The 12,497-nt window shown below is 42.7% G+C and overlaps 1 protein-coding gene across 2 annotated transcripts in view; it reads left to right on the forward strand.

Annotated features, from left to right (window-relative positions):
* grk3 (G protein-coupled receptor kinase 3) overlaps positions 1–12,497 on the forward strand; it is a 303,291-nt gene that overhangs the window by 147,251 nt on the left and 143,543 nt on the right. For both annotated transcript variants that reach the window (XM_043715595.2, XM_087999986.1), the window contains exon 3: positions 10,681–10,754. In XM_043715595.2, coding sequence (XP_043571530.1) covers positions 10,681–10,754 — 74 coding nt within the window. The remainder of the gene's footprint in view (positions 1–10,680; positions 10,755–12,497) is intronic.

Consider the following 12,497-nt stretch of genomic DNA (forward strand, 5'->3'; position numbering starts at 1 on the left):
AGTGAGAACAGAATGATGAGAGCTTAATAGTAGCCCGATGAGCTGAGTTTGTATGTAAAATACAGTAGAAGGGATCTCATGATATATTTGTTGGCAATTCATTCAATCGGTAACTAAAAAAGCAAATTTAGAGCATGCTGTCTTATGGTATTTTCTAAAAGTAACCTGCCAAATTTGAAGTTTTTTTTTGTATTTGAGAATTTTGGGGCTTCCCATCTGTTGCACTGCTCTCACGGTTGTCACAGGCTGATGCATTCGTTCAAATGAGTGCAAAAAACGGCTAACATTATATGTAATGACAACCAAATGTTACAATGCAACTCATAAAAATGTAAGAAATAGGAGGAGGCTTATTGTTCTGAGAGTATGATCTATCATTCAATCAGATCAGAGCTGATTTTTTTTCGCAACTGCACTTTCCCTGCCCTTTCCACATATTCCTTAATTGCCAGATTGTCCAAACATTTTTTTTCAGTCTCAACATTGAATATATGTAACATCTGAACTCATGAGCCTTGGATTAGAGACTTCCAAAGATTCCACAGCTCTTGAGTGAAGAGATTTTGTTTCATCTTGGTACCTAATGGCTGAGCCTTATGTTAAAACCATGTTCCCTGTGTCCAGAATTTCAAGTACAATGTCAAGTCTATGCAAGAATTTACATGAGACTTTTCATCTGGTGAAAGGATACCATCAGAATTAGTGGAAATTTTTTTTAGTCTCTCTGTGAGAAAGATTGTTGCCATTGGTAGACATGCTTAGTTTAGCAATATTGAATGGCTCCGGGCTCTGTTCTGGTAAGGTCATTAACCTCTTTGCTGTACTCCCTGCCATTCATGAAGTGATAGATTTGGCATTTTTTCCACTGGTCACCACCACCTTTTCAATCAAGGTAGCTGCTTTGGTAACTGTGATGTTCATCCCTTTCCTCTCTGTCACTGCCATTTGACAGCCTGTTAATTTGACATATTCTTGAAGGTACGTCAATTATTTAATCTTTCTGTAATACAAAGATAATTTTCATGCCTATTGAAGTTGTTTGAGGTCTTCAAATTGCAGCAAGTCACTTCAATGGACAGGCAATGCTCTCTATCCTATTTTGGTCAGGTTGGTGCCGGAGGTGAAAATTAGATCTCAACAAGCTGACTGTCACACACCACCCTGTGGCCACCTATAAAGCTACACTGATGCAAAATCATCACTTCAGTTTGGTGAAGAGAATTTTTTAAAAAACAAAATAAAACAGATTTTTGATAAAGAAATGGTACTAAGTGCATTAAGAACTATATGTCACTAGGCAACTCATAAAAACACAGGACAAGGAAACAGGGTAGATCACAGTCCTTTGAGTCAAAGTTAAGAATGAATTTCTACCTCAACTCAATCTTCCTGTCTTAGTCCTATGCCTTTTGATTCTTGTAGACTCAGATATTCTTTCAAGTTCCATATGTTCCCTTCCAGAGGTGTGACCTCATTGAGATGTCTTTAGATGCATTTTTGTTCCTCATTTCACTAACCATCTGCCCAAAAGTATACTGCTGGCCATTGAGGCATGTGAATTTCACTAAGTGTGCATGATATATTGGCGTAAGGAGGCTGTAAGACAGTAAAATGTGAGCTAGAGGGTGTGTTCTTGATTGTAGGTTATCAGAAGGTTTCTGCTTGCCAGTGCCCATGATTGTATTTATACCTGTTGCTCAGTCTGTGTACCATTTTTCTCATCTATCTGCGCTTGGCTAGTAATTTATGCCTATGCTTCTATCTGACTGCTTGGCTTGTGCCAAAGTAACTGCTATCGCTGACTGTGAAGTGAAATGGTACACATATGCATTGGGAACATTTTTCTCCCTGTGTAGCAGGTTCAGTGTGCTCATCATTTAATTAGTAGTCCCAGTGCCAACTCATTGAGTTGAAGAATATCCAGATGGGAATAAGCCCATCTTCTCACTGTTCACATAATTATTTCAGAATTAGAGTCCCTACTGACTCACTCAACAATGAAGGCAAGTATGGTCCTGAAGGAGAATAAAACTTATCTGCTCTCAGTTGTGGGATTTTCTAGTGTTGATGCTATCATATTAATCTGCTGCAGTGAAACCAGAACCTTTAGTGCATTGATTAGTGACTTAATTCTGCATGGACCCCTTCTGTTACCACATCACTGTTGAAGACTATCACATAGGAAAAAAGCATTCTTTTATTGGATTAAGCACTTTTACAGCCTGGATTATAATCCTTCAGAAACAATAACATTTCCATGAAATATTTAGTGAAAATATTAGCCTGACTCACGATGATTTGCTCATCTTAGATCTCCCTCTCTCCTGTATAATATTGTAATATTACAACAGTATGCCCCAATGCTTAGTCTCATCTTTAACAATGATAATAATGGTGAATAATATGAAATTTTCCTGATATGTAGGTGTGAAATGTTAAAAGTGTAACTAATAAAAGATTTTTTACACTGTCTGGTTGAGAGTATCCTAAAGTACATAACACTGAGGTAGGATGGTGCTCGCTCCAATTCCATCACCTAAGGACTGAGAATATCACATGAACCTGTAATCACATTATTAACATACTTTATCGATGGCATATTGGCGTTGATGTTATTTCCCCCCCTTCCATTGTTATTCTGTAACATGTGAAAATGTCAGTGATAGACAAACACACCCTTGAGAGGTAATATTATAGAATATAGAATCCCGACAGTATGGAAACCGGCCCTTCGACTCAACAAGTCCAGACCGACCTCTGAGGAGTAACCCACCCAGATCTGTTCCCCTATCCTACTATACATTTACCCTTTACTAATGCACCTAATGTATACATCCCTGAACACTATGGGCAATTTAGTATGGTCAATTCACCTAACCTGCACAGTTTTGGATTATCAGTTTAGTCGGCAAAAAAGTCGAGCCAGAAACATTACAAGAAGATATACTGAGATCAGCTTGTTTGGTTCTTGTTCTGCTGATCAGTGGTAATGTTCTTCCTTATGCTTACTTTGAACACACTAACTGTACAACTAACCTGTCTTATGCTGTTGTTTCTTGAGGTTCATTTTCAAACTTCCCCATTTTAATAATCTGGTTAACCCCCAGAATAAGTTTAGGTGTCAGATTCCATCACCCTGTTGTAAAAACAGGGAACCAACATTGTACTTCCTTGTGATTTTGCAATGAAATCATTTAACTTCACCGTTAGGCTCTACTGTGGTTGATTTTCATATTGTTTTTCTGTAGTATTTCCTCTTAGCTAACCTTGCTGATGACAGGTGTGCAGATTACTTTTAGACATTTGAATTTTTGGAGAGTGAGCAGTGTTTGTTGTTTGGGTGTGGGTGGTGTCCTGTGAAACGTTTTAACATTTTTCCCATATAGAGTGACAAAAACACTGTAAAAGACTGGTGTATGCATGTGAGTCTCTAAGGTGGCGAGGGTTTGAATCTCACCACTGCCATTTCTGGGGGTTGCTTGGTGTACTGCAGCATGTGTAAATGTCAGTGTTAACCGCTGTTGTGTTTACCACACGCTCAGTGACTTCCGCCAACCCCACTGCCGTGGTCGCCAGCACTTCAGCCCCCACCATCACCTGCATTCTGCTGACACGCCCCCCACAGATCCCACTGTCACCATGCCCATCCGCCAGAACCCTGAGGGGAACACCACTCCTGCTCATGACTCCACTGCCATTCCCCTAACACCACGCCCACTCCAGTTACAGCCCCCACTCCCAGCTCCACACCTATACCAGGTCCTAGCTCCCAGCCCTGCCAAGTTTTCACCATCTCTCCAGACCTCCCCCTCACTGAGGACGAACGATCAGTCCTCAGCAAAGGATTCACCTTCATCCCCCTCCGCCCACGCATCAATGAATTTAATACATGCCGTGATGTTAAGCACTTCTTCCGCTGCCTCCGCCTCCGTGCTTACTTTTACAATCAGGATTCCCGCCCACCTTCCGAGGACCCCTTTGCCCGCTTCCAACACACTCCATCCACCTGGACACCCCGAGCTGGCCTATTACCTGCCCTCGATCTCTTCATTGCCACCGAGACATTAACCATCTCAACCTGTCCACCCCCCTAATCCACTCCAACCTCTCACCATCACAACGCGCAGCCCTCCACTCCCTCTGCTCCAATCCCGACCTCACCATCAAACCAGCAGATAAAGGGGGTGCAGTGGTAGTTTGGCGCACTGACCTCTACACCGCTGAAGCCAGACGCCAACTCGAAGACACCTCTTCCTACCGCCCCCTCAACCATAACCCCACCCCCCCATCACCAAACCGTCATCTCCAGACCATACAGAACCTCATCACCTCAGGAGATCTCCCACCTACAGCTTCCAACCTCATAGTCCGGAACCCCCGATTCGAACTCCTTCCCCAGATCCACAAGCCTGACCATCCCGGCCAACCCATTGTCTTAGCATGCTCCTGCACCACCGAACTCATCTCCACCTACCTTGACACTGTCCTATCCCCCCCCCCCCCCCCCCCCCCCCCCCAGTCCAGGAACTCCCCACATTCATTCGAGACACCACCCATGCCCTCCACCTCCTCCAAGACTTCCGTTTCCCCGGCCCCCAACGCTTCTTCACCATGGATATCCAATCCCTCTACATCTCCATCCACCATGACCAGAGCCTCCAAGCCCTCCGTTTCTTCCTCTCCCGATGTCCCCAACAGTAGCCTTCTACCGACACTCTCATTCATTTGGCTGAACTGGTCCTCACCCTTAACAATTTCTCCTCCCACTTCCTCCAGACCAAAGGGATAGCCATGGGAACCATATGGGCCCCAGCTATGCCTGTCTCTTTGTTGGCTACGTAGAACAGTCCATCTTCCGTAGTTACACCGGCACCACTCTCCACCTCTTCTGCTACATTGATGACTGCATTGGCACCACCTCGTGCTTCCACAAGGAGGTTAAGCAATTCATCAACTTCACCAACACATTCTACCCCGACCTTAAATTCACCTGGACCATCTCGGACACCTCCCTCCCCTTCCTGGACCTCTCCATCTCCATTAATGATGACCGACTTGACACTGACATTTTTTACAAATCCACTGACTCCCACAGCTACCTAGATTACAACTCTTTCCACCCTACCTCCTGCAAAAATGCCATCTCGTATTCCCAATTCCTCCGCCTCTGCCGTATCTGCTCCCAGGAGGACCAGTTCCACCACAGAACACACCAGATGGCCTCCTCCTTTAGAGACTGCAATTTCCCTTCCCACATGGTTAAAGATGCCCTCCAATGCATTTCGTCCATATCCCGCCCCTCCGCCCTCAGACCCCACCCCTCCAACTGTAACAAGGACAGAACCCCCCAGATGCTCACCTTCCACCCTACCAACCTTCGCATAAACCACATCATCTGAAGACATTTCCATCACCTCCAAACGGACCCCACCACCAGGGATATATTTCCCTCCCCACCCCTTTCCACCTTCCGCAAAGACCGTTCCCTCTGTGACTACCTGGTCAGGACAACGCCCCCCAACAACCCACCCTCCCGTCCTGGCACTTTCCTCTGCCACCGCAGGAATTGCAAAATCTGCGCCCACACCTCCTCCCTCACCTCCATCCAAGGCCCCAAAGGAGCCTTCCACATCCATCAAAGTTTCACCTGCACATCCACCAATATCATTTATTGTATCCGTTGCTCCCGATGCGGTCTCCTCTACATTGGGGAGACTGGATGCCTCCTAGCAGAGTGTTTTAGGGAACATCTCCGGGACACCAGCACCAATCAACCCCGCCGCCCTGTGGCCCAACATTTCAACTCCCCCTCCCACTCTGCCGAGGACATGCAGATTCTGGGCCGCCTCCACCGCGCTCCCTCACCACCCGACATCTGGAGGAAGAATGCCTCATCTTCCATCTCAGAACACTTCAACCCCAGGGCATCAATGTGGATTTCACTAGTCTCCTCATTTCCCCTTCCCCCACCTCACCCCAGCTCCAACCTTCCAGCTCAGCACTGCCTTCATGACCTGTCCTACCTGTCTGTCTTCCTTTCCACCTATCCACTCCACCCTCCTCTCTGACCTATCACCTTCATCCCCAACCCCATTCACCCATTGTACTCTTTGCTACCTTCCCCCACCCTCCTCTCTGACCTATCACCTCCATCCCTACCCCCATTCACCTATTGTACTCTATGCTACTTTCTCCCCAACCCCACCTCCCTCTCATTTATCTCTCCACTCTGCAGGCACCCTACCTCTATTCCTGATGAAGGGCGTTTGCCCGAAATGTCGATTTTCCTGCTCCTCGGATGCTGCCTGACCGACTGTGCTTTTCCAGCACCACTAAAATCTAGACTCTGGTTTCCAGCATCTGCAGTCCTTGTTTTTACCCGTATGCATGTGAGGCAGAGAAAGTGTTCTAATAATTGCAAGATGCCTTGCAACCTGCAAGAAGAACTGCATAAATATTAGTAGAAGAAAAGCGAGTGGATCATAAACAAAGAGCAAGGACGAATCAATGGTTCTTTGACTGGAAAAAGATTGATATAGCTTTAGTTCAAGAAAAATTCTAGACCCATTTTAGTAGTCTGTTGATAAAGATGATTTGAACTTGAATACAGGGAACATAATCTAGAAAATTGCAAACAAAGGGTAGGAATTTTAGTAAACTGATAAAGCCTAAAATAACTTCAGAAAGACACAGGTTACTAGAATGGAGACAGATAGCTTAATTTAATTTAGTTTGATTTAGTATGCCTTAGGGGAAGGAATAAAGAAAACATTTAATTGACACGAAAGGGAGTCAATGGGGAGAGGGTGGGTTTGAATCTATAAAAAGTAAGAATGCAGGTAGGTGAAGTCATCTAAAGGTAAATAAAAATTGAAAGTTTACGTCAGAGAGATATGGAGCACAAAAGTAAATAAATTATAATGAATTTATATAAAGGGTAAGGTCACCATACTCCCAGAGGACTATAGGGCTGCTCTCTCATTAGCGAAAGATGACTGGTGGCAGTTTAACCTCAGGGTCACCATGCCGCAGGAGAGGTTGAGAAAGAGAGTCCTTCATGGTAATTTCAGCCAGTGTGGGAATTGAACTGTTGGTGTTGCTGCACCACAGATCAGTCGTCCAGCCAACTAAGCTAACCAACCCAAACCCCCTCCAATATATTGCACCAGTTACTTGATGTTAGAGTAGTATGTACACTTCTGGGTACTTGCAATATAGAAGAGATATTGGAGAAACTCTGCAAGTGTGGAAGCATTTGCGGAGAGAGGAACAGAGTTAATACTTTGAGTCCAGAGTGACTGTTCTTCAGAAAGGGCCTATCTGCACAGATGCTGCCAGACTGCTGAGTTTCTCCAGAATTCTGTTTGTTTCAGATTCCTAGCATCATTGTATTTTGCATCCCTTTTTATGCAAAGGATATTAATGCCTCAGAAAAATTATAGCATTTGTTTGTAATATATATTAATGCCAGAAGTAAATCTACTTTAAATAAATTGGTAGATGAGATGAAGATTGGCTCGGTAGTTATAACTTAGGAAGAAATCATAGGTTACAGGAGGATATAGATGGACTTATCAGCGGCAGATGAAATTTAACCCTGAAAATTTTGGAAGATGTAACAACAGTGGAGGACTCGATGAATGGCAGGAACTAGGAAGCTCAGATGAACAAGGAGATCTTGAGCATGGATTGCTGAAGGCAGCAGGACACTTTAACAGAGTAATTGAAAAGACATACTGGGATACTTGTCTTCAGCAGTCATAGCATATACTATAAAGATCAGGTACGTTATGTAGCTACTACCTAACTTTGGTTAGTTCACTGCTAGAATACTGTGTGGAGTTCTGGTCATCACACTGTACAAAGGGTGTGATTGCACTGAATGAAGTGCAGAGGAGATTGAGCAGAATGTTGGCTGGGATTGGGCAATTTAGCCACTAGGAGAGACTGGAAAAGCTTAAGTTGTTTTCTCGAGAATGGAGAAGGCTGAGAACGTATATAACATTATATGGGGAGTGGATAGAGAGCATCTGTTCTCCTTAGTTGAAGGGTTGATAATGAGGGGACATAATTTTAAGGTGAAAGGTAAAAGGTTTAGAGGGAATTTGAGGAAAAACATTTTCACCCAGAGGAGGTGGGGGTCTGGGTCTGTGAGGGTAGTTACAGTAGGAAAGCTCACAACCTTTTATAAAGCACTTGGCTGAGCACTTGAAATGTCATAGCATTCAAGTGTATGGCTTAGCACTGGAAAATGGAACTAGTATGGATGACAAGTAGTTTTTGCTGGTGCAGTCAGAGTCATGGAGATGTACAGCACGGAAACAGACCCTCCGGTCCGACTTGTCCATGCCGACCAGATATCTCGACCTACTTTAGTCCCACTTGCCAGTACCCGGCCCATATCCTTCCAAGCCCTACCTATTCATATGCAAATCCAGATGCCTTTTTAAATGTTGCAATTGTACCAGCCTCCACCACTTCCTCTGGCAGCTCATTCCATACATGTACCACCCTCTGCGTGAAATAGTTGCCCCATACGTCCGTTTTATCTTTTTCCCATCTCACCCTAAACCTATGCCCTCTAGTTCTGGACTCCACTACACCAGGGAAAAGACTTTGCCTATTTATCCTATCCATGCCCCTCATGATTTTAAAACCTCGATAAGGTCACCCCTCAGCCTCTGACGCTCCAGGGGAAACAGCCCCAGCCTATTAAACGTGTCCCTATAGCTCAAATCCTCCAACCCTGTCAACATCCTTGTAAGTCTTTTCTGAACCCTTGCAAGTTTCACAACATCCTTCCGATAGGAAGGAGACCAGAATTGCATGCAATATTCCAAAAAGTGGCCTAACCAATGACCTGTACAGCTGCAAGATCACCTCCCAACTCCTGTACTCAATACTCTGACCAATAAAGGAAAGTATACCAAATGCCTTCTTAACTATCCTATCTACCTGTGACTTTACTTTGGAGGAGTTATGAACCTGCACTCCAAGGTCTCTTTGTTCAGCAACACTCCCTAGGACCTTACCATTAAGTGCATAAGTCCTGCTAAAATTTGCTTTCCTAAAATGCAGCACCTCACATTTATCTGAATTAAACTCCATCTGCCACTTCTCAGCCCATTGCCCCATCTGATCAAGATCCTGTGGTAATCTGTACTGGATGATTCACTCGGGTGATGCATTGAGATTGGAAAATAGAGGAACATTGTGCGATACTTAGGACTATTTTGACTGGAGCATGGAAGGTAAAGAAGTGATTTTAATAGGAGTTTAAAAAATGGAGTAAAAAGGGAAATTATGTTCTGCTTCAGGAATCGCAGTGACTAAGGGTACCATTAGTGAACACCAAGATTGTTTCATGTCTCAATCATAAAATGTTTTTTAGTGGAAAATGCATTTATTGAAGTTTAACAACAAATAAAGTAACAGGATAGCTCTTCACTGCCTGTGGCACTTGGGTAGGGCAGAAATAAGACTGTGATGGTGTACATATTGGAGTTTTGACTTGTAAACAAACTTCCTGGAGAACAGGAGATCCTCCCCACGGTGCCAAAGACAGGTGGAATGTTCAAACATCCTCTTCCCACCATGTTCATTCTGCCTCTTTACCTCACCCCACCTACCCTTTTATTCATCGAATCACTCTTTTTGAAAATTATGCTTTTTAATTACATGATAGAACATATAATAAGCTAATGTTTTTCCTCAACTCGTTACTTCCACTATTGACCAATGAAAATTGACTTAGGAGTGCTTAAACATTGTTTTATAGTTTTAGCCTGCTCAGGTTGTTCTTTTCATTGTATTTTTTTGTGACTTGCTGCAACAGTTACTGTTCTTTTTTTATTTGTCCAAAACTGTGAAAGACAGACATTTTAAAGTAATTTGTTTAGCTTGATAATTTTATTCAAAATCTGCAATTTCCTCTTCAAGCCGTACACCAATCTGATTTGGAACTATATCGCTGTTCCTTCAAGATCTTCCTTGTTAATAGCACCATATTGACTACAGTGGCTCATTACCATATTTTTCAAGGGCAGATGGGGATGGCCAATAAGTGTTGGCTTAGCCAGTAATGCCCACTTCTCATGAAAGAAAATAAAATACAGAAAACCACCCAACACAACCTTTAGGATTCAATCATTGAATAATGCAAGTGTTGTGTGTTCAAAAATTCTTTTAGAAGCACAAGAGAGGAAGTTATGTTGGTGAGGTTACCATGCAATTGTATATTCTATATGTATCAAATTCTGAATCCTTATCTCCGACCCCTCACCCATTACTATTTGAATAGTGGCTTGTGGCAATATCACACATTAATGCAATTAAATGTACCGAGTACTGCACAGAAATGTTAATGGGACAGTCTTTGATAATTGACCACATAAAAGAAATTAGAAGAGGTGACCAAAAGCTTTTTTAGCAATGGGCCCAGAGCTTGAGGCTTAAGCAGCTGAATGCACATCCTCCATTGATAGAATGAACAGAATTTCTGGAAGTGCAAAGCCACTAACTTATTTAAATTAAACTTAATAACCTGTTAAAATAGAAAGAAAAAACACCACTACAAGTGCATTAAGCATATTTATGCTGTTATCAGCAACAGTAAATTGTACGCCATAGACATCTGTACGATTCCTCAAATATTAATATTTCTTGCATTTTGTTTTTCAGGATTTTTGCTGTTTAAAGATTTTTGTCTGAATGAAATTGATGAAGCTGTTCCCCAGTTGAAGTTTTATGAAGAGGTAAGTTACCTGGCTGGCAAAAATAGAACTCGGTGTCTTAATCTCAGGATAAGGATTTGACCATTTATGAAGGAGATCTGCGAGAACCTTCTTCACTGAGAAGCTTCTCATTTGTTTGAATTGTCTATCTAAGAAGGTGTTTTGTTTACACACAAAACTGAGAGTGAATGATCTCAGGTCTGAAGGAATCGAGGCATTTCAGAGGGAGAGTATGAATGTGACTTTGCTGCAAAAGATCAGCCCTTAATTGAAATGATCAAAACTGCTTTATTTTAATATGTAAGGATTTAAAGGATATGGAGCAAAGGTAGGCAAGTTAAGATGTAGTACAGATCATTCATAATCTATCTGAGTGAAGGAACAGGCTCAATGAATCTCAAGGTAGACAAGCAGGAGGCTGGAAGAATGCAGCAAGCCAGGCAGCATCGCTTGGCTTGCTGTGGACTTCTCCACCTCCTGATTCTGCCTGGCTTGCTTGGATTCCAGCAGTGAGTCTAGAGGCTTGCTCTTGTTGGTATGTCTTAGTCTCTTAAGAGTCTGTTTCAAAAAGAAATTCTGAGGGCAAAATGGTTGCCACAAATGAACATTCCCATGCTGCACTCCCAACAAGCTTCATGGATCTTGTCTTCCAGCATGGCACCTGGCAAGGTCAGCTAAACACATGCACTTATGTTACATTGCATGCCTAACAAATTTTATCAGATATTGAACATCTGCCTGAAGCTCCAGCTCAGAGGTTTTTGTAAAAGTGTCTTTCAATGTCCTATTGGATTAAATATGACATAATCTGGATTATATTGAGTGGAGAAGTAGATAATGCAATTGGTTAGGTCATTTAAAAAGACAAACAGAGAAATGTCAGCTAGTCAGTCAAATCCATCCAATTCCATAATGCTACAGCTAAATATTATATGCTCCTAATGCTATCTCTATAATAGCAGTTATGTCATTTCCTAGGAAAGACACAAATGAGATAGATTTTAAAAAATAATACTAATGTCATTTCAGGGAGAAAAGATTTTAAGGGATTTCTCTCTGATCAGAGAAGATGGTTAAAAGTGGGCTCCCGGGGTTAGTGCTATAACTTACACAAGTAACTCCCTTGGTTCCTCAACTAACTAATGCAAATAATGGACAGGGCCCCATCTCTCACATCCCAAAATCTGTGATTAACTGTAGTAAAAGAACAAACTGTGCAAGCCCATCATAATAAATAATTGGTTTTGAACAAGGTATTAATCTAGTGACTCTCCTCAAAACCTTTTCTGAATCCTCCACTTAATCACAAATGAGTGAAACAAAACTGGACACATTGGGCAGAATCTTAAAAGCTATTGGGAGGCAGGTACAAGGAATTTTAGGAAATCTGTATTTTGGCTATTCCCTAATGCATTCCCTCCTGCAAATAATATTACTGGAAGCAGAGTAAGACTAAGTCTAAGCTATCTTCCCAGCAGCAGCATATTGCTAATTGGGAGAAGTTTAGCTGGGATCTTATTGGCAGCAGACAGGCCCTATGTTGAAGTTGAAAACTGGAAGATGGATGAAGGGCAATTCTTTCTTGAGAGACCATTGCAGTTCCCAACTTACAATGGCACTATCTTTTTTCCCCATGGGGCAGTCATCTACCCAGAACCTCAATATTGCCATTAGTCTTTCCACCTGCTCAGCCCTCAGCCATACTTAGAATCATTACTTCAATAGAACTTCCAGAGATTGCCTATAAATTGGTTACCTCTGGTT

Source organism: Chiloscyllium plagiosum, unplaced genomic scaffold (assembly GCF_037043375.1).
Source record: "Chiloscyllium plagiosum isolate Xiang-an unplaced genomic scaffold, Cpla_swu_hap1 HiC_scaffold_24, whole genome shotgun sequence".
Classification (NCBI taxonomy): Eukaryota; Metazoa; Chordata; class Chondrichthyes; order Orectolobiformes; family Hemiscylliidae; genus Chiloscyllium; species Chiloscyllium plagiosum.